The sequence below is a fragment of the Caretta caretta genome, chromosome 1 (genome assembly GCF_965140235.1).
Source record: "Caretta caretta isolate rCarCar2 chromosome 1, rCarCar1.hap1, whole genome shotgun sequence".
Lineage (NCBI taxonomy): Eukaryota > Metazoa > Chordata > Testudines > Cheloniidae > Caretta > Caretta caretta.
The window spans coordinates 324,953,110-324,975,624 of NC_134206.1; the positions used below are offsets into that span (position 1 = coordinate 324,953,110).

General features: G+C 39.5%; 1 protein-coding gene across 9 annotated transcripts in view; it reads right to left on the reverse strand.

The window, feature by feature from the left end:
• KIF21A (kinesin family member 21A) overlaps positions 1-22,515 on the reverse strand; it is a 184,307-nt gene that overhangs the window by 107,645 nt on the left and 54,147 nt on the right. For all 9 annotated transcript variants that reach the window (XM_048836296.2, XM_048836302.2, XM_048836301.2 and 6 more), the window contains exons 2-3: positions 9,848-10,070; positions 7,893-8,075 (exon numbers count right to left, since the gene is read on the reverse strand). In XM_048836296.2, the coding sequence (XP_048692253.2) occupies positions 7,893-8,075; positions 9,848-10,070 (406 nt within the window). The remainder of the gene's footprint in view (positions 1-7,892; positions 8,076-9,847; positions 10,071-22,515) is intronic.

Here is a 22,515-nt window from a genome sequence, read left to right on the forward strand (position 1 = left end):
GTGACTTTTGCAAGACAAATTAGGCAGAAGTAACATTTTATTTCTAGTTGTAGGCTTGACATACTAGTTACTTAGCACATGTGGGATTTTTTAAATGCAGGCAGGCCCTCTCAGAGGTCCAGAAAGGCCCGGGTCACTTCCAGCTTTTGAGTCCTCTAGCCATAATTTAAAAAAAAACAAATGACAACACATGAAAACAAAATAAGGCACCAAAAAAAGAGTGAGACATAATTTGAATATTTTTTTATTTAACAAATGCTTTTCTAGCCTTTTTCTGAGCAAATCAATGCACTAATTATTGAGGAAAAAATTAGCTTTCGTGCAATGTCACAGCTGATATTAAGCATGGGAAGCCCATTCGAATGCTCTTATCCCATAGTTAAATGGTGATAGTTCTTTACCTGCTTCAACACATTGAAGGTGCACTCACCTGAAGCCACTGATGCAGGCAAACTGACAAAAATACTCAATACAATTGTGATATTAGGATACACCCCAGAGAGTCCAAGTTTGAGAATTTCTTGAAGCAATTCCTTTGGCTTGCAATCCAAATTAAAGTTTGTGGAATATAGTCATTTGAGGAAGATGACCTCATCACTGAGATCTTTTGAGATTTCTTTGTTGTACTGTTGCTGAAATTGTTCAGCTGCAGAAAGTAGATCTTCATTACTCCGTCTGTTGAACTGCCAGAGAAACCCAAAAAGGGGTACAGATTAGTCGCAGTGACTCAAATCGATGTGTAAGACCTGACTGAATAGAGTTAACGATGACAAGGAAGACATTGACCTATTATGCTGCTTGGCATTGGATTCAGTAGGTAAATTGCGAATGGTGGAGATTTCAGATGAAATGCCAATATTTTGTGCTACTAATTTGCACTCAGTCAGGATCACATCCCATTGTTCACGTATCTGCTGAATGTCATGGATAAGACTTTCAATGTTATCCCTCTCAACATCAAGTGCAACATTTCGTGCTTCAATTACCAGATTAGTTTGGTGGATCATTGTAAGTAGCTTCACCAACAAAGGTGACATCAGAATGCATTCAAATTTGGATACGTGCTTCTGAATAGACTGAAGTTTAGTTCGAGCCTATGCAGTGAGATTGAGATTCAAGCTTATTTAAAGCCTTTCTCACTGAATTCAAATGCTGTGCAATTGGTTGAACACCATTAATCCATGCAGACCATCTAGTTTTGGATATCCTATGCAGTGAAACGGGAAGATATTGCTTCAGAATTTCCCACCTTTGTGGACTGCTACTGAAGAGCTTGTACATTTGCTGAACAGTTCCGAAGTAAGTAATTGCCTCCTTGCATGGTTCAGCACAGTCAACATCTACAAGGTTGAGTGTGTGAATTATGCTCACACAGAACTGCTTGTACACTTTTGTACTTCCCAGCCATATTAGATCCATTGTCATAGGCCTGACAAATGCAGACCTGAAAATCTAACTTAAAACCTTCTAGAATTGCTAGTACTCAAGCAGCAATTTCTTTTCCAGTTTTTCTCATGAAAGTATCAAACAAAACAAATCTTTCTTCAATTGAAAATTTTGAGCTGTCTACAATCTTAATATATCGAATAACCATAGTAGTCTGTTCCTTGTGAGAACAATCTGGAGCAGAATCAACAATGATTGAAAAATACTTGGCATTTCGAATCTCATCAAGAATTGTTATTTGTACGAGTGACCCACATAGCTCAATAAACTCGTTTTGTATGCATGTGGAGAGATAATGGACTTGCATGCACTTTTGACTCTCTTGTGATTCTTGAACACGTTTAACGTGCTCTGATAAAAGTGGGTCATATTTGTTGAGGAGCTCAATTATGCCTAGAAAGTTTCCATTTGCACGATCACCAATACGTTGACTGGAACCAAAGAAAATCAATCCCCTCTCAGAAAGAAAAAGGATGACATTCAGGATGTGCTCAAGAAGTTTTTTTCAGTTATTAGTTTCTGTAGAGAGTTCAATCAAGAGTAGATTCTCAACTGAACTTTCAGCTGATGCTGTCCTACTGGCTGATTTCCATGCAACATAGTTTTCTTTGTGTGACGCTGAACTCTCATGTGATGGTATTCGGTCTTTCAACTTCCTCCAACCTCTGTTGATGCTACATCCTGATTGATCAGAGAGAACTGATGCATTTGCAGCACTTTTGTTCAAAATGAAGCGGGTGTACAGTACAGACATTGTTTTTCCGTACTCCAGCAAAACCAGTCCTTTGTGCAGGTCTCACCATTTGGAAGAGTTTTTGTCAGCAGATGAGTAGGGAAAGCATGATTATCTGCATCTCGTGGAATGCTACTTGGAATTTCAAAACAACTAATTTGAAGAAAAGATTGCATTTGGGCAGCATTGCTCTTGTCAATAATTCCAGTGTTAGTCACAGTCAAACCTGTGGTACTCATGAATTGCTGCATTAAGATCTGCATCTTCCTGTGGCTGTTGAGTTTCTTGATCGTACACAGGATCTTCTGCTGCATCTGTTACTGTTGACACTTCTCCTTCTTGACTACTGTCCTCATGTTCAGATATTGGCATTGAAATAGCACCTGTTGCAGTTGCAGAGGTGTCATTATCTGTAGCATTGTTTGTTGGGTAAGGTGAATGAAGTTATTGGCTTTGAGCTCAGTTGTTTTTGCCATCTCTTGCTTGCACCACTTTCAAATCTCCTCTTCATAGTGATCAATCTGGTCAATATGTAGCCTATCCACACCTGAAATATTCTGCTGTAAATAAGCAGCTTATCTACACTTGAAATCTTCTACTGTAAACATGTACACAAATGCTGAAAAGACTTAAACAAAGGAATACTAATTGAGAACACAAAATGAAACAGTCAGACAGGTTATTATCCTTATCACTGAATCAAAACTCAGGCACGCAAGGTATAATATAACAGGCTAAGCTGAAGACAAAGGGAAGACATATATATAGAAAACACAGACACGGATACAGACAGAGGGATAATGTCCAAATATTTCAAACGTGTGCCCTCACGAAACTTACTGTACAAGATTGTCCTCACAAATTTTCACCTTGAATCTGGGCCTATAGACTACAAAAGCCTATGACGATGGCCAAGCTACCAAGCTAGGGCTCAGCCAACCAACCAGTCACCTCTTTTGCCTACCACATGAAGATACTAAAGAGGAATTCTCACACATAAATAATTCCTTAGTCAACTAGGCATAAAACTATAAAGATACTAAAATGTAACAATTCTCTACCTTTCAACATGCACTTGATCCAGCACCAGCCGTGAGTAGTGGTCTGTTTATATAATCAGCTGATCAGAGAGGACACGTTCATCAGTCTAATCTTGTGCCATCAGAACCAATACATTTTTATTAATATTTATGAACATTTTTAACTCTTTAATATGACAAAATCTATAACAAAAAATTATGCCTTTTACCAAATCACATCTCTTATTTGCTTAAATTTGCAGCTCTAAGCTGAGAGCGTGTGTCACATTTTGGTCCAATAGGGATGCACATAAAAACAAGTTGCAAAAAACTTATCAAATGGAAAAAAAATTAAAAGTGTCCAAATTTGAGGCCCCCTTTGAGCTTGATGCCCAGGCCAAATGGCCCTCCTGGCCCGGAGTGCAGGTCAACAGCTTGTATCAATTATCAGAAGGTAGCCATTTTAGACAAAGTGTTCAAAGATATGGGAGGAAGTAGGGCAGAGTTACCATGGTTTTTATACAGGATACAGAAGCATAACAACTAATTATATCTATAGTTTCCACTGCATTGTTTAGTTACAGAACAGTATTTGGGGATTACAACAATCACAGTAATGTTTGTAGTGTTTGTTATATGGTGCACAAACTCTTGAAATCCAGTAAAAATTCTCTTAAGGTTGTGTCACTGCTCGTGTTGCTACTATCCAAGTTGAAGTAGAGCAATTCCAAGTCTCAAAACAATTAGAAAGCAAAGTCCAAATCCAGGGTGAATAGAACAGTTTTAGCATTTGAACTATTCATTGTGCATTATTCTTCTAGTCAAACATTAGCCAGAGAGTTTAAAATTTGTGCCTAAAGTGAACAGTGGCAAAAGTGTGCAAGTCCGACAACAAAGTAAGGTTTATTAAACTCTAGTCATATGTTTTAAAGTTACGTAGAACATCTTATACAAACAAGCAGCTTTTTACAAAGAAGCCATGGTGATGAGCGGAGCTTAAAAGATTTAGATAGATTCCAGCGACAAAATACCGAATTAAACAATACACAAATTCCTACAATTTACAAAAGAACTTTCTCAACCTGCACTAGTGACAGGGAGAACCACTATGCAGTACCAGATTTTGTAGTTTAGCAATATGTTGGATTTAAAAAAAAAAAAGGGGGGGGGGGGTGGGGAGGGAGATACATTAACTGGAGAGCCAGTGCAGACTCACAAGATTTGCAGACTAGTAAGCGTTCGGAGTGTAGGAATGGGGGAAGGAGCACAAATGCCATTGGCCTTAAGCGCCCCTAGTCCAGTTTCACGGAATTACCAAGTGAGAGAGGGGACAGGTGACACTGGCCCATATTGTAACCATATTAGCCCTCCCACCCTCTTACACAGAAGCAGAGTTGTAAATAGGCCAAATTCCCAGATAAATTGATATTAATGAAATAAAACATTTCTGGAAAAAACTTGGTAAACATATTTTCTTTCTTAATTTGAATGTGCTGAATCTGAAAGTGATGTTTACCAAGCTGAATTTTGAACTTTAAGATAAGTAAAAACAAAAAAGAAAATGGCTACCATTTATAACTCAAAAAAACTCCAACCAAACAGAAAGTAAAGGAGAGGTACTCAATATGGAATATGCTCCAAATTTGGAATACTGTGCTATCAGAAAACACAGGGAGCAATCTCTGTTGAAGATCATACTCTCTTCTTCCTCTGGTCACATAATGAAATGCACTTGAATTTTGTTGGTTTTGCAGTAATGACAACACTTAATGTTAAGTAAACTAATACTTTTGAGGTATTTTGATACGTAAAGGAATTAAATGCACTGCTATGTATTTCACAAAGTACCATCACAACATAGTATGATATAGTTTGTTTCCATAAATTCCTCTCTTACAAAAATAAACATTAGTATTAGGTAATTATTAGCCCTAAGCCCTAAACTAACCTAAAACTGACTTTTGCTTACAGTCTACATGAATTGAGTATTGATTTGGATTGCCATGGCATAAGCTACATACTGATAAACATTTATCATTTATTCAACATTCATGCAGTAGTTAATAATTAAATTTATTGTTTCTCAGGTATTCCATAGACAAAACATGGAGAGAGTCTTGAACCTTTCCCTCAACAACATCTAATGAGAAAAATAATATTTTCCAACAAATGAAGAAGGACTTCCAGTGAACAGGGATTGGCTACAATACAAAAGGCAACCAATGCAAGACAAACTCAAGGATTTCCAAAATAGAATTCTATTAATTGCATCCCTAACAGCTCTTCAACCTGCATGCACACAATTTTTACTTTGGCATAAAAACTTTTATGCAACGTACACAAAGGTAAAATTAGCAGACTTCGTAAATCCACTGATGTTACTTCATCAAAGAATAAGGATGAACTGCAAACCCAATCTAGAGTTATAATGACCAAAACCTCAACAATGCTACAGAGCAAGGTCCCCCGAGTGTACTGGAGTCTTTGCATTTTTCCGCCAGGATGGAAGTTCCAAATAAAAACTTTCTTCTGTAACAACATTCAAAATCAACAAACAAATATTTGAGGCAGCAGGGCATGAACAGGAGCTCACCGTACATGTAGCTAGTGTAAATGACCTTACAGCCTCAGATGAGAAATACCACGCTAATTGCTATAAGCATTTCTGGATGCAAGTAACAAAAATTAAGCATGGAATCTTTCATAGTTGTACTGACATGGCAATGGTCTGCCTTAGTAATGAGTTAAAACATTCTGCTGAAAAAGGCAGTATTTTGGAACTTTCACGGGTATGGACTAGTTACTGTTTTCTCTCAAATGATGCCAGTGGAGAGGTCCCACATTCACTTGCAAGTCACATGTCAACTTTCAAAGAAAAACATATTCTACTTCTTGATGGTGCTTACAAATTCATTGTCTTATGTGACCAACCTGCTTCAGAGAGACAAACATTATCAGTGCCTGAAATTGTTAGACAGTGCAGGAGAAGAAAATTTATGAACCACTCCAGTTTACAAGATTGATCTGGTACAAGTAGCAATGAAATTACACTCAGTATACTTGCTCGTTCTGCGCTCACCATGGGCTAAATGTCAGCAAGAAAGAAGCACTAGCTGTGAAGTTACACCCCATATTCTTTATGGAAATATGGTTATGATATGAATATGGTATAACTAAGATATACTTTATACAAGATGGCTCATATAAGGTATCATTGGAAAGGTTCTGATTTACTGAATGTGTTCATCCAATCTATATGCATGTATCATTTTTGTATCTGAAGCTGGGAAAATTAACCATGTCTCTGTATTTCAAATGTGCCACATTGGATGAGGCCAAACAACGTTAGTGGCTTATTGAAGAAATGCACACAAGCATAAGAATTACCCCAGGAACTGTGTGCAATAGAAATCTCTCAGAGACAGCTCTATACAATGGGAGCTGTTTGACCCAGGTCACAGAAAAAAAAGCTTTCCAAGTGGGGGGAAGATATAAAAGAGGGACAATAACAACATCAAGGGGTCCTCACTCTCCCTACAACAACACACCTGAGGAACAAAGACTGAACTGTGAGAAGTGATGGTCCCTGGCCAAGATCTTTAGCCTGTGTAAGAAAACCTGGGAAAGCCAAGGCAACTGGTGCCTTAAGAATCTGCCAGCCTGTTTATCACTCAGGGTGAGAATTTGTTTATTTGTATCCTATCTATCTAGTGTGTTAAGCTCAGTCTGCAGTTTTTGTTTATTAACTAAGGTAATCTGCTTTGTTCTATTTGATATCCCTTTAACCACTTAAAATTCACCTTTTTTAGTTAATAAACTTATTTCTTGTTTATAATAAAACCCAGTTTATGTAATTTCTAATGGGGGGAGGACAAGAAGTTGTGCACATCTCTCTTCACATTGAGGAAGAGGGCAGATTTTTATGAGCTTGTGCTGTGTAGATTTTTCTATACAGTGCAAGTGTGATAAATGGGGGGGTGGGGAATAGCTCCCTTTTATGGACACCCAGCCAGCCAGTAGCTATAAAATCCCTCTTAGTAGCTGTTCTCTAATTGCTCTACCTGTAAAGGGTTAAAAAGTCTCACTGCTATGCATAGGTAAAAGGAAGTGAGTGGGCACCTGGCCAAAAGAGCCAATGGAAAGACTAGAACTTTTTAAAATTGAAACAAGACTCCCCTTTTGTCTGTCTGTTGTTGTTCCCCCAGGGAGAGGCAGACAGGGAGCAGCCATGCTGTAAGAAGCTTGGGCCAGGTATGAAAAAAATCACCATTATCATATCTAGAAATGCAACCTACTTCATAGTTTTCAGTTTATTCCATAGCTTTTAAAAAAAAAAGTGATTATGAGATTGTTCCCATGACCACATAAATGGCACAGAAAGGGATATGATTACTTTAAATATGCATGTATACAAAATGTTTTCTATATTTCAAAATACACTGTAAATGGACTGCCAAAAAAAATTTACTACCTGCTGGAAAAAGAATGAATTAGAATTAGATCGTAAAGTCTCTTTTTATAAATTCAAGAGCCAAATCAAATACCATAAATGTCCTCATGAAATCCTAAAGGAAAAAAGCAAAATAATAAATTTAAAATATCTTACATGAGAAGAACTACTTAATAAGTAGATATTGGGATACAGAAATGTTTCACTGACTTTCCAGAGAGATAGCTATGTAAACAAAGTTTACCTCTAAGAACTGGGCATTCACTTTGAATTCTGGAGATGGAAGTTCTTGTTTAATAGCAGCTTGCTTTTTTTCTTCAATACATTTAAAGAGGTGTTTAACAGCACGTGATATAATGCCCTGTTCGTCTTCCGTTATGTTGACATCAAATCCTGTTCCCATGGTGTATGTTTTGCCAGCGCCTGTCTGAATTTAAGAAGTAGCATATATTAAAGGCACACAACCTTGGAACATGTCAAAAGGGACAATAAAGTTGCTGCTGAACACTACCATTATATGAAAGGTAGGCACTTCTGTTAAGTCACAGCTCTTACTAATTGCTTTACAAAGATACCACACACAGTAAGATAACAGAAGCATTTCTAAAAATGGAGATAAAGTAGAAGCTATATAAATTCTACAGCAGATACACTACTTTGATTTCTTTAAAAAGGTTTTCTTTATGAATGAAATGCTTGTGAAAAGTGCTTGATTGACCATGTTGGAAATCAAAATCCTCCGCTTATCCACAGAACAGGTACAGCACAGACAGCGGCAGTTCAAACTTCTCCTATGGTACTGACAAAATGCTTCAGCCCTCATCTCCAAGACAAAATGGATAGTGCCCATTTCCAAGCCCATTTAGTCATTTCTATTGAGAGTGCCAATTAATGTGTCATTAGAGCCAATTGTGCTAGCACTATTTTCAATTATCTACCTTGGTTATTACATGGCTCTCATTGTGGTATCACATTCATTATTTTATTTATCATCAAAGTATCTTTTGAGGTAGGAAAGTACGATTATCCCCATTTTACTGATGAGGAATTGAAACACAGAAAGACTTGGCTGTGACTTTACTAAGAAAAAATGTGTGTTTTCAACTTTGAGGTAAAATCCTAGTGAAGACAAGGCAGTTTGTAGTTTTCACATGAGTTAGCAGGTTGAATTAAAGGGTATGCCTGCACTTGCAGCTGCAGGTGTAAATTCCAGATGAGGAGACATATCCACGCTAGCTCTGATCAAGCTAGCATGATAAAAATAGCATAACCAAGGCAGTGCAAGGGGCTAGTGGCTTGTCCAAGACAATAGGTTCTTACTTGGGGTGGCTAGCTCCTCCCAACACTCAGGCCAACAGGACTACACTCTACTTTTAGCATGCCAGCTTGATCAGCGCTAGCATGGGTATGTTTTCTCAAGCAAGAGTTTAGACCTGTGGCTTGAACTGCAGACATACCCAAAGACTATGGAGGTTTAACTCACCCTGCTAACTCATGTGAAACTATAATCCGCCTTATCTTCACTAGGATTTTATCTCAAGTTAACTAAATGGAGTTAAGAACACACCTTCTGTTCTGAATGAAGACAAGTTCTAAGCAGAAGTCTGAACCCAGGTCTCCTGAGACCAGTGCCTTCACTTGATTTCAAATCAATAGCGGGCTGCTAGCACATTGTTTCCTGCAAGAGCTTCTCGGTTTTGGAATTTGTTCCCCAAACTTTGTTTGAAATAGCCCACATCTGATAGCCTTCAGGACATATTGCAAAGCACATTTTCCCCCCAGGCATCTGAAAATACAGGGGGAAAGGAAAGGGTGTGTAACAGCTCAGGTAATGGTGTGGAACAGCTCAAGAAGGAGGAGGGAAAGGGCACTGGTTTACTGGTGGTTAAATTGTACTGCTGTACTTAGGATATATTTTTAAGTTACATGACAGGCACCTAGAGCATATGGATTCATGGCCTTTTTAGCACTTCTATAAATTCAAATATATGATAAATATATATATTTATCTACACTGCATTTGAACTGGCATCCTTCAGGCCAAAGGCTCTATATAAACCTTCTATATAGTATTCCTTACAAAATGCTTTTTAAAACAAACAGGTTCACACATTTTAAGACATTACTAAAACTGTAGTTACTGGAAATTTCTTGCATTTGCTCATAAACAAATATTTAAAATTAAACTGTAAGGCTTACCTGGCCATAAGCAAAAACAGTGGCGTTATATCCTTCAAAGCACCCTTCAATCAGTTTTTCTACACATTGATCATAGATCTCCTCTTGCTGCGAGTCAATGTTGAACACATAATCAAAAGTGAAGGCCTTATCTTTTCCCAGGAACACCTGAGGTTCGCCAGGTGTGACAGATGTGCAAATATGGCATCCTTCAATCTTCTCTTTGGCTAGCTGTGGTCTGATTCTATTATTTAAGAAAAAAAACATAATATACACAAACCAAAGATTAGAAATCCCCCTTGTTAGAAATAGCATCAAAGGAGCAATACAAATAAGAAATAATTAAGATTATTTCGCTTCTTTTAGAAATGACCATATAAGCAAAGAATATTCTCATTTTTCATAAGCCTAAGGATATGTCTAGACTGCAGTCACTGGGATGACTGCTGCTCAAGCCAGCATACCCTTAATCTAACTAGCTTGGTTCCTGGAGCAGTGAAGCTGCAGCAGCAGAAGCTTCAGCACAGACTGTACATATCTGCCTGAAACACTGGGCAATTACTTATGGGACTAGCCCACTCAGAAGCTCACGTTGCCATGGCTTCGCTGTTCCAGGACCCAAACTAGCTAGATTAAAGTTAGCTCGAGAGGTCAGTTCCAGCTGCAATCACACCTAGTAACTGCACTCTAGACATTCCATAGACAACTTGAAAAGCTTTTTAGAGAACTTTAGTCTTCTGCTGGTGGCTAACAGAGCCCCATAGATGCGAGCCTCCCTCCCAAATACGTTTTGTTTGGATGCCTATCAGAAGTTTACCCTGACTCAAACCTCTTTGCGGTTCACTTATCACTACAAGTGTGACCTTTTATTAAAAGCACAGTTTGTTGTTGTTATGGGAGAGCAAAATATAGAAACATGTAAGCCTCCCAGCTACACTATTGAGAAATGACATGCTTGTTACATACAAGGGTAATACAATAGTACATAGCTCTTGGCATGCAGTGTGACAAAACACCATACAATCAGAGTCTACCTTCAGTTACTTTAAACCCGGAATACCCAATTCACTTCAATATAATTACTTTGGATTTACACAAGAATGAAACTCTGAGCACTATCCTGGCACTCTGCTTGCATGGGATATATTCTTAGTGTGTAAACCTTTCAACATGTATTTCAAACTAGAGTAACTTTCAATTGGAATTCAAATGTTGCAGCCTGATTGAAACGTTTGATCCCTCACACAGACCACAGAGTAACCTGAATAAAAATCTGAACTATTTGTATCCTGTGCAGGTTAAACTGATCATTTTTCTGCAAACAATAATTTTCAAACAAGTGACGTAGAGGATAGTCAAAAATACTTTTTGGCACTTTAGTTATGAAGGTTTTATTGTATTACACTGCATGACAATTTATAGAATAGCTGTAATTTACTTGTAATGTTTTCTGAAAGTTAATCCCTATGCAGGAAACTCATAAATAACACATCAGGAAGTCTCTCTCTCTTGTGAACATTTCCTCTAGTATGTGGTGGAAACTAAACAAACCTTTGAAAACTATCTTCAAAGGAACTATTACATAAAAGGTAACATACAGACAACCTCTCAGTCAAAATAAATATTCTCCAACTTGAACATTTGCATACAAGCATGCTTAGCTTGTAAATACAGGTCTCCATTTCACTGAATTCTGTAAATGATTTGCCTTTCTAGCGCACACACACACGCTAAAAGGAATCTCCATGAACAAGATTTTATATTACTGTAATTTGGAATGCTAAATAAAAACCATGGAGTTACTGAAAGCTTTGAGAGCACCATCTAAAAAACAGCTGGATTAGAGTAGATGTGTCCATTGGTATCAAAACTGAAGAGAGAATGAACAGAGTCTTTACCTAGACCTAAACTAACAACAGCCTCTTTATAATTTTATGATGTACAAAGAAAACATGAACATTTCTTATTTTATTTCAAATTAGAAATTCAGGAGTTGCCTTTCCTGAAAAACTCTGAACAACTGGAGAACTACAGAGACCACGACTTCACAGCGTCAATCATGTGAAATCTGATTGCCAGGGAAATTATTTTTAGTTGGACTCTTTAAAAATTCTTCAGTTCGTTTGTTCTGCCGGCATCTATTTAACTCAAATACCTTACAGTCTCCTGGAGGACAAATTCTGTTTAAGACTCAAAACCCTGGTCTTGCAATGAATGCAGTGTTTCCCAAATGTAGTAGCACAGGGGTGGCATGAAGGACAAGTCAGGAGAAGCAGGCAGACCTCTCAACAGTTCTCCAGGTTCTCTGCTTTTCACTTTCAAAAAGGGCCTCTAACTTTTATGACAGTGAAGCAAGTATAATCAATGCAAAGATGCCTGCCTGTGTTTCCAGAGAGCCTGAAATAACAGCTCTGGTGTGTGAACAGCCCCATTAGTTTCAGTGGGTTCTAACTCAGTGACAATACTTCACATGTCAACATGTTTAACTATTTCACTGCTTATCAAAGCTGTGTAAAAAATAAAAGTATCATACTATGAATATCTACACGAGTCAGGGGCAGCGCTGGGCGGGGGGGGAGGGGGGGACTCGTGGGAACTATAGTAGCCCCCAAAATTGCCTTAGCACCCCATAGCCACTCCTCCCAGCACAAAGATCAAACGTTACTCAGAAGTAAGGGTAGCATGGTCTGGTATTGCCACCCTTACTTCTCTGCTGCTGCTGGTGGCACCGGTGCTGCCTTCAAAGCTGGAAGGCCAGAGAGCGGCAGCTGCTGGCCAAGCCCCCAGCTCTGAAGGCACCGCTGTCACCAGCAGCAGCGTAGAACTGCAAATATAAGGGTGGCGCATGCCCACAAGATGTTTAGTGCCATCCCCCCCCCCCAATTTTTTGTCTAGCCCAATTCAGGAGTGGAGGGGCCACCAACCAGGAAGAGGCTGGCACCATCATTCTCCAAAGTAGAGGAGGTATACAGGACTAGCCAGTAGGAGAGGTGCAAAAGATGTTTAAGGTAAAATGAGCAGGCGCACAGCAATATATGGCAGGTCTAATGGAAGTAGGCTGTGGTTCAACTGATTTTGTTTTACTAAAGGGGGGCTGAACTTTAAAAAACATGGCTGGACTTTACAAAAACAAGAAAAGCCATTAACAACGCACACTTTACTTCTCTACAGAGGAAAAAGAACAGTAAACTATCTAAACTCCTACATGCCACAGTGGGCTACAACAGTGGTACCCTTAACTCACCCAACAATATTGTTAATCTATCCAACCACACACTTAGCCCAGAAGAAGAGTCTGCCCTATTCTGGGGACTCTCTTTCTGCCCCACCACCCCCATGCACATGGTACAGTTCTGCGGCAATCTGGAAGCCCACTTTCGCCATCTCCAACTCAAAGAATATTTTCAAGATACCACTGAACAGAGCACTGACCCACAGGAACCCTCCTACCAATATACAAGAAGAATTCTGCATGGACTCCTCCTGACAGTCAAAATGACAGACTGGACTTCTATATAGAATGCTTCCACAGACGTGCACAAGCTGAAATTGTGAACAAACAGCATCACTTGCCCCATAACTGTACAGAACGCAATGCCATCCACAACCTCAGAAATAACTCTGACATTATAAATCAAAGAAGCTGACAAAGGAGGTCCTGTAGTCATCACGAATAGGTTGGATTATGAACAGCAGGCTGCCAGGCAACTCTCCAACACCACATCCTACAGGCCACTATTCTACGATCCCACTGAGGATTACCAAAAGAAACTACACCATCTGCTCAAGAAACTCCCTGCTACAGCACAGGAGCAAATCTACACAGACACACCCTTAGAGCCCAGACCAGGAGTATTCTACCTGCTACCCAAGATCCATAAACCTGGGAATCCTGGACGCCCCATTATCTCAGGCACTGGCACCCTGACAGCAGGATTATCTGGCTATTTGGACTCTCTCCTCAGACCCTACACTACCAGCACTCCCAGCTATCTTCGAGACACCACCGACTTCCTGAGGAAACTACAATGCATCGGTGATCTTCCTGAAAACACCATCCTGGCCACCATGCATGTAGAAGCTCTTTATACCAATATTCCACAAGAGGATGGACTACAAGCTGTCAGGAACAGTATCCCTGATGAGGCCACGGCACACCTGGTGGCTGAGTTTTGTAACTTTGTCCTCCCCACAACCATTTCAGATTTGGGGACAACTTATACCTTCAAGTCAGTGGCACTGCTTTGGGTACCCACATGGCCCCACAGTATGCCAAAATTTTTATGGCTGACTTAGAACAATGCTTCCTCAGCTCTCATCCCCTAGTGCCCCTCCTCTACTTGTGCTTCATTGATGACACCTTCATCATATGGACCCATGGGAAGGAGGCCCTTGAAGAATTCCACCTGGATTTCAACAATTTCCACCCCACCATCAACCTCAGCCTGGATCAGTCCACAGAAGAGATCCACTTCCTCGACAACAGACTGCAAATAAGTACTGGTCACATAAGCACCACCCTATACCAGAAACCTACTGACCGATATTCTTACCTACATGTTCCAGCTTCCATCTAGGACACATCACACAATCCATTATCTACAGCCAAGCCCTAAGATACAACCGTATTTGCTCCAATCCCAGAGACAAACACCTACAAAATCTTTATCAAGCACTCTTAAAACTAAAATACCCACCTGGGGAAGTGAGGAAACAGACTGACAGAGTCAGACGGGTACCCAGAAGTCACCTACTATAGGACAGACCCAACAAGGAAAATAACAGAACAGCACTGGCCATCACATACAGGCCCCAGCTAAAACCTCTCCAGCACATCATCAACGATCTACAACCTACCGTGGAAAATGATACCTCACTCTCACTGACCATGGGAGGCAGGCCAGTCCTCGCTTAAAGACAGCCCCCCAACCTGAAGCAAACACTCACCAGCAACTATACACCACACCACAGAAACACTAACCCAGGGACCAATCCCTGTAACAAACCCTGTTTCATACTCTGTCCCCATATCTACTCTAGCGACATCATCATAGGACCCAACCACATCACCCACACCCTCAGGGGCTCATTCACCTACACATCTACTAACGTGATATATGCCATCATGTGCCAGCAGTGCCCTTCTGCCATGTACATTGGCCAAACCAGACAGTCTCTATGTAAAAGAATAAATGGACACAAATCAGACATCAGGAATGGCAACATACAAAAGCCAGTAGGAGAACACGTCAATCTCCCTGGACATTCAGTAACCGATTTAAAAGTAGCCATCCTGCAACAAAAAAACTTCAAAAGCACACTTCAAAGAGAAACTGCAGAGCTACAATTCATTTGCAAACTTAACACCTTTAATTTGGGCTTGAATAGGGACTGGGAGTGGCTGGCTCACTATAAAACCGATTTTCCCTCTCTTGGTATTGACACCTCCTCATCAATTATTGAGAGTGGACCACATCCACCCTGATTGAATTGGCCTTGTCATCACTGGTTCTCCACTTGTAAAGTAACTCCCTTCTCTTCTTGTGCCAGTATATTTATGCTTGTATCTGTAATTTTCACTCCATGCATCTGAAGAAGTGGTTTTTGACCCACGAAACCTTATGCCCAAATAAGTCTGTTAGTCTTTAAGGTGCTACCGGACTCCTCGTTGTTTTTAAAAGAGTTTGAGAGCCAAGAACCAAGAAAGCACCCCTGGCCTTCTAGTAAAGCAAAGACCAAAACTGACTTTTTTGATGCTTCCAAGACAAAAGCCATAAACAAACAAAAAAAGGCAATTCAATCCTTTATTTATGGATCACATAGGACAAAAAATACACAATTCCATTTGCAGATCACCTTTAAGGCTGGTTTATTGAAACTCTGGCTGATGAAGATTGAAGACTTGTGTTCTTCCCACTATTGTAAAAACACTAAGAAATGTGAATATTTCATTTAAGTATTTTTTTTACTCTCTATCTCTGGTACAACCCTACAATGTTATCATATATTTTTATTAACATGCATCTTTATTTTGGATTTCTTTCACCATATAAACTAAACAAACTTGTACACCTGAAAAATTAATGTAATTTATAATGACAGGTGCCAAATATTTTCCTTGCTCAGTAGCTAGACGTAAAAACTTGAATTATAATGAAAAGTATCCATTAAGCCTAAGGTACAGTAACTGTCTGGAGCTTTATTACACACAGTACTTACAGGATGGATATTAAATGTAAACATCAGAGCAACAGTTTTAATGTCAGTCCACAGAAAAGAGCCATGGAAATTCTACGCAGAGGACTTTCTAGCAATTAAATCTCTATCAAACAATTCAGCACAACATCAAAATATGTTTTGCTCTTATTAGAGCCAACATCACAGTAAGCATACTAGTGACAACCATCAGATGCTATTGTGGAGACCAACACAGCAAGAGTAAACAAGTATAAAAATAGTAATTAACAGCTTGTCATTGGCTCAAACAGTTCCACTGTGAGAACTAAACGGAGAGCAGTGAAGACAATAGGCAGAGGAGTGGGGAAAGAATTTGCTACTGGGGGCTTGTAAGAAAATGAAGGAACTGATGAATGAGAAAAGAGACATATGAGAGAATATACACAGCACACGCAGGTATATGCAATAACAAGGATGCATTTATGAAGGTATTCTATTCACGGGGAAGGGGGCTCCCTACATAGCTTATGCATGCTCTGAAGAAACTTTCTGTGCTGTCACAGAGAGCACAGTGAGGTCAGGCTCTTTCAAAGCCTGACCTCCAAATGTATATGCAAATAGGAGACCTTCATTGCACTCCTCCCTCCTAGCAACATAGCTAGGAATTACACTAACAGTCAGAACTTCTACTGTAAATTACAATCCAAAGATGTGTCACAAGTGCAATTAGGGTCCAATGGTGAGCTGGCAACAACAGACGTCGAACAGTCTGGATTCGATACTGGAATAGGGAGCACCTCATCTTCAACCTGATTTCAGCCCTTCAAGAACTGTGTGTGACAGGAATTGATTTACATAAACTTTTCAACTACCCAGAATTCTAGTCAACTGCAGTGGGTGGTTCAACATGTCCCCAGTCCCCATTTAGCCAAAATACTTCTTTGTCATTGATGGTAGCATAACAATTCTTCCAATTCATAATCATGGTGTCCTCTTTAATGCCTCTCTTTTGCCACAACCAAATCCTTACTAAATAGAGCACTTTTTCCTCTAAAAATCTTAATTTGATCCATTCTCTCTATCACCACTGCTAGTAACTTCACCCCTCCATTGTGGCAACATTTATGTTGGCTTCCACCTTCCCCATCTCCTTCTCCATAAATCTGCCAAGCTACTTCTGCCAAGTCTATCTTACTTTAACACCAAAATCTGACCACATTTCCACTTTGTCTTATACAGTAGAGATCTGGCTGAGGACCGTTAATGTTGACTTGCAATATGTTTTGGAACACAAGAAAAGTTCCAGAAGACTGACTTATGTTGTGACAATATTTTAAAAGCGTAAATGGGATGACCCAGATAATCATAAACCTGTCAGCTGACAACAATCTCAGGCAAGATACTGGAGCAGCTGATATGGGACTCGATTAATAAAGAATTTAAAAAGTGTAATATAATTAATGCCAGTCAACATGGTTTTATGAAAAACAGATTCTGTCAAATTTACTTGTAATCTCATCAAAAACAGATATCAAGTTTGGTTAATAAAGATAATAGTGGTGATGTAATATACTTTGACTTCTATAAGGTATTTGACTTAGTACAACATGACATTTTGATTAAAAAAATAGAATGATACAAAATTGAGACGGCACACATTCAATGGATTAAAAGGTGGCTAACTGATAGGTCTCAAAATGTAATTGTAAATGGGGAATCATCATTGAGTCAGTGTGTTTCTAGAGGGGACCCGCAGGGACCAGAACTTGGCCCTACACTATTTAACATTTTTATTAATGACCTGGAAGAAAATGTAAAATAATCACTGATGAAGTTTACAGATGACACAAAAATTGGGGAGTGGTAAATAATGAACAGGGCAGGTCACCAATATGGATCTCTTACTAAACTGGACGCAAGCAAACAATATGTATTTTAATACAGCTAAACGTAAATATATACATCTAGGAAACAAAGAATGTAGGCCATACTTACAGAATGGGGGACTCTATCCTGAGAAGCAGTGACTCTGAAAAAGATTTGGGGTTTGTGGCTCCCAGTTCAACATTGTGGCCAAAAGGGCGACTGTGATTTTTCAGCGCATAAACAGGGGAATCTCGATTTAGGAGGACAGAGGTTATTTTATCTTTATATCTGGCACTGGCCTGACCACTGCTGAAATACTGTGTCCAGTTCTGATATCTACAATTCAAAAAGGATCTTGATAAATCAGAGAGGGTTTGGAGAAGAGCCATGGAAGTAATTAAAGGATTAGAAAGCCTACCTCATAGTGACAGACTCAAGGAGTTCAGTCTACTCAGCTTAACAAAGAGAAGAGCAAGGGGTGACTTGATTACTGTCTGTAAGTACCTAGATGGGGAACAAATATTTAATAATGGGCTCTTCAATTTAGAAAAGAATGATATCACACAATCCAATGGCTGGAAATTAAAGCTAGACAAATTCAGACTGGATTTTTTTATCACTGAGCATAATTAACCATTAGAACAATTTACCAACGGTCATGGTGGATTCTCTATCACCCACCATTTTTAAATCCAGACTAGATATTTTTCTAAGGGATATACTGTAGGAATTATTTTGAAGAAGTTCTATGGCCTGTGTTATACAGGTGATCAGACTAGAAGATCACAACAGTTCATTCAGGTCCTGGAATCTATGAAGGAAATTTAGAAGCACTCCCTGTATGCTTTCCTAGTTTCTCCCCTAACTGCATACAACAATGGCTCCTCCATTCATTCTCAACTGTCTCGTCCTTCACACCACCCCTTCTGGATACAAAAGCCTCCCAAACACTGGTATCTCCATACACTAGCTTCCACATAAAATTGATGTAGCTGGGGATTGATCCTGCTTTGAGCAGGGGATTGAACTAGATGACCTCCTGATTCCAACCCTAATATTCTATGGTTCTAATTCCTGTTTGATCTTTTAGCAAAACTCAGAGCCTGCAGACAGTGTTACAGCAGATGGCACTCTTCCCTAGAAGTCAGTATTGAGAGGATACACTAGCTTGTTAAGGGAAACTATGTTTCTGGAGGTGCTGTCTTTCAGTTGACATGTAAAACTAAGTGTCTGACCACTTAAGATTATTAAAGATCCCACAGCAATATTCACAGAGCTCTGTAGGTGTCAACCCCAGTGTCCTGGCCAAATTCCAATTTGGCAATGGCATTCTGCCTACCTATTATTTTCCTGTCATTTCAACTGGAAAAGGTATTTTTCACTGTTGTGTTTACCAAAGGGTAGAGAAGGCAATCCTTTGTAAAGCACTTTAAGATCACTGGATGAAAAGTGGCTTGTTAGTCCTCATTATTAAATTGTTCTAGGTACGTTAGTTAACTGTATACATGCACTGCAAGAAGTACATGGAGGATATTTTTAAAGCTACTAGCTGAGTTGCTGCAAAGCGATCCAAAGGCATAAGTTATTCCCTGTGCAACTGGAATGCTGCACAGCACTAAGGTGCCTCACTTACTGATCCTTTGCCAGGATCAGGGCCTGGCCCTATGATGCATATCATCACTTGATCAAGTAACAGATCTTCTATTACTGTGTCACTGAGAAATGTACAAGTACTCTCTTCTCCACCCAAACATACACTGTAAACAATTCCAACACACTGCAGCAAATTTTTAGTTACATATTTTCTAAAAGCCAGTCAGCATTTTACACACACACACACACACACACTTTTCATTCTGAATTAACAGAATGACAACAGGAAGTAAAACCTGAGAAACAGAATTTCTGATTAGACAGCAAGGATTCAACAGGGAGCAAAAAGTCCTTTCCTCAATAATAAAACACTTAAAATAAGTCAAAATAATGAGAAAAAATATAAAAGCACCTCTTCCAGCACCTGGGCACGGAACTCTGCCTTCTCCAAAGGCATTTTGTATCTCCAGCACAGGATATAGAGTCCCTCCCTTGAACACCAAGGAAAGGAGAGGAGAAAGCTGAGCTGAGGTGATCCTTCTTTCTTTAAATATAAAAATAAAAATGGAACTAGGCAATACCCTTGCACAATCAAATTACATCCCTACTCCTGGAACAACACGGGAAAAAAGCTGGCTGTTGGTTTTGCTGAGGAGACCCCATGATCAGAAACAGCCTGCTGAAAATGCATAAACGTAAGGCCTAATATTCCATTTTGTTATTATTTGTATTACCCTTGGTACGCAAAGGCTGTGCTGGACTCTGTGCCAACATATAAAACAAATTAGTCCCCGGTCCCAAAAAAGTCAACAACCTAATTTAAGACAAGACGCTAACAGTGCACAGGGGAGGACAGGGAGATAACAGTGATCAGGTCACAGAATGCCTGGCCCTTTAAGATGCAAAGATGCCCCACCTGTGATGTAATTAGCTCACCTCCCAGGTGATGAGAAGTAGTAAGGTCATGTGACTGGCAGGCCATGTGGCTTATGTAAGCCTCTTAAGAAAAAAATAAGAGGGCCAAGGGTGAGGCAGAGGAGGGAGACAGAAGGAAGTTGTTGCTCAGCACAAGAGCAGGGAGTAACCCAAAGGAGCCCAGGAGGGGCTGAAAGGGAGAGAATGAAACAAAAAAAACCCATGAAGGGCTGAAAACTGAGCCAGAGCGCTTTATGAAGAGCATCTGAGTAGAAGACAGACCATGCCCTTGGGATGGAGGGGCTTGGTCCATCTTGAGACTGGAGTATAGGCTCGGGGGGGGAGGGGTTTGCGTCCTTTTTGGACAGGTATACGCTTAGAATTGTGGACTGTCGTTAAATGATTTAGCATGAGGGGCAAGTCACTAAGGCAGCCAAATCAGAATGTGGGTTTTTTGAGAAGTCCAGAGAAAGGAAAACTGAGACAGGACTCCCTGCAGAGCCACCTCAGACTACGACGGAGGCATTGACCCATTACAGATAGAGCACATGGTTACACTGATCTCACAGCTTGATGTCAGCTACTGAGTCAGAAGATGTTATTTTTCATTAATAATTGGTAGATAATTGATAGAGATAGAAGTGGAAGGCAAACCTGCTGAAAGTCTCTGGGGAAGCATAAAAGGGTAAAAAACAAGGGTGATGATGCCATGGTATGGGACTTCAACTAACCAGACACTGCTGGGAAAATAATACAGCAGGACACAGTTTATCCAACAAGTTGTTGGGATGCACTGCAGATAACTTTTTATTACAGAAGGTGGAGAAAGCGAGTACAGTAGCAGAAAGGCTGTTCTAGATTTAATTCTGACAAATAGGGAGAAACTACTTGAGAATGTGAATGTGGAAGGCAGCTTAGGTGAAAGTGATCATGGAATTATAAGAGTTCATGATTCTAAGGAATGGAAGGTGGAACTTCAAGAGGGCAGACTTTAGCAAACTCAAAGAATTGGTAGATAAGATTCTGTGGGAAGCAACTATAAGGGAAAAAAGATTCAAGAAAGTTGGTGGTTTGTAAAAAGACATTATTAAGGGCACAAGAGCAAATTATCTCAATACACAGGAAAGATAGGAAGTACGGTAAGAGACCTTAACCATATCTTCAACAACCTGAAACTCAAAAACGAGTCAAACAAAAAGTAGAAACTAGGTCAAATTACAAAAGGTGAATATAACAACAACAACACAAGCATGTGGGGACAAAATTAAACAGGCCATGGCACAAAATGAGATTAAACTAGCTAAGGACATAAATAGTAACAAGAAAACATTTTACAAATACATTAGAAGCAAGAGGAAGACCAAACCCAGAGAAAGCTCATTACTCAAGGAGGACAAAAAGACAACAACAAAAAACACAGCCATGGCCAAAGTGTTAAATACCCTTTTTCTTTCAGTTTTTCCCAAAAGGTTAGTAGTGATCAGACAACTAACATAGTGAACATCAGCGTAAATGGAGTAGGATCTGAGGCTAAAATAGGGGAAGAATAAATTACATATTGCTTAGACAACTTAGATGTCTCCAAGTCGACAGGACCTAATGAAATACATCCTAGAGTACTTAAGAAACTAGGTAAAGAGATCTCTGAGCCATTAGCAATCATCTTTGAGAACTCATGGGGGATAGGAGAGATCCCAGAGCACTTGAAAAGGCCAAGCATAGTACCTATCTATAAAAGGAGGAATAAGAACAATCCAGAGAATTATAGACCAGTAAACTTAAATTATACAAAAAAAAATCAATTTGTAAACACCTAAAAGATAACAAAGTAATAAGTAACTGTCAATATGGAACTGTGAAGAACAAACTATGTCAAACCATCATGTCAAATATTCTTGTGGATAGGGACAAGCAGAAGATGTGAGACAGTATCTAAAGGTTTATTAAAGTCGAGATATATCACATGACCTTCTCATAAACAATTAGGGAAATATAGCCTAGACGAACCTACTAAACGGTGTGTGCACAACTGGTTGGAAAACTGTACTCAGAGAGTAGTAACTGCTGGTTCACAATCAAGCCAGAAGGACATAACGAGTGGGATCTAGCAGAGAACTGTCCTAGGTCTGCTTCTAGTC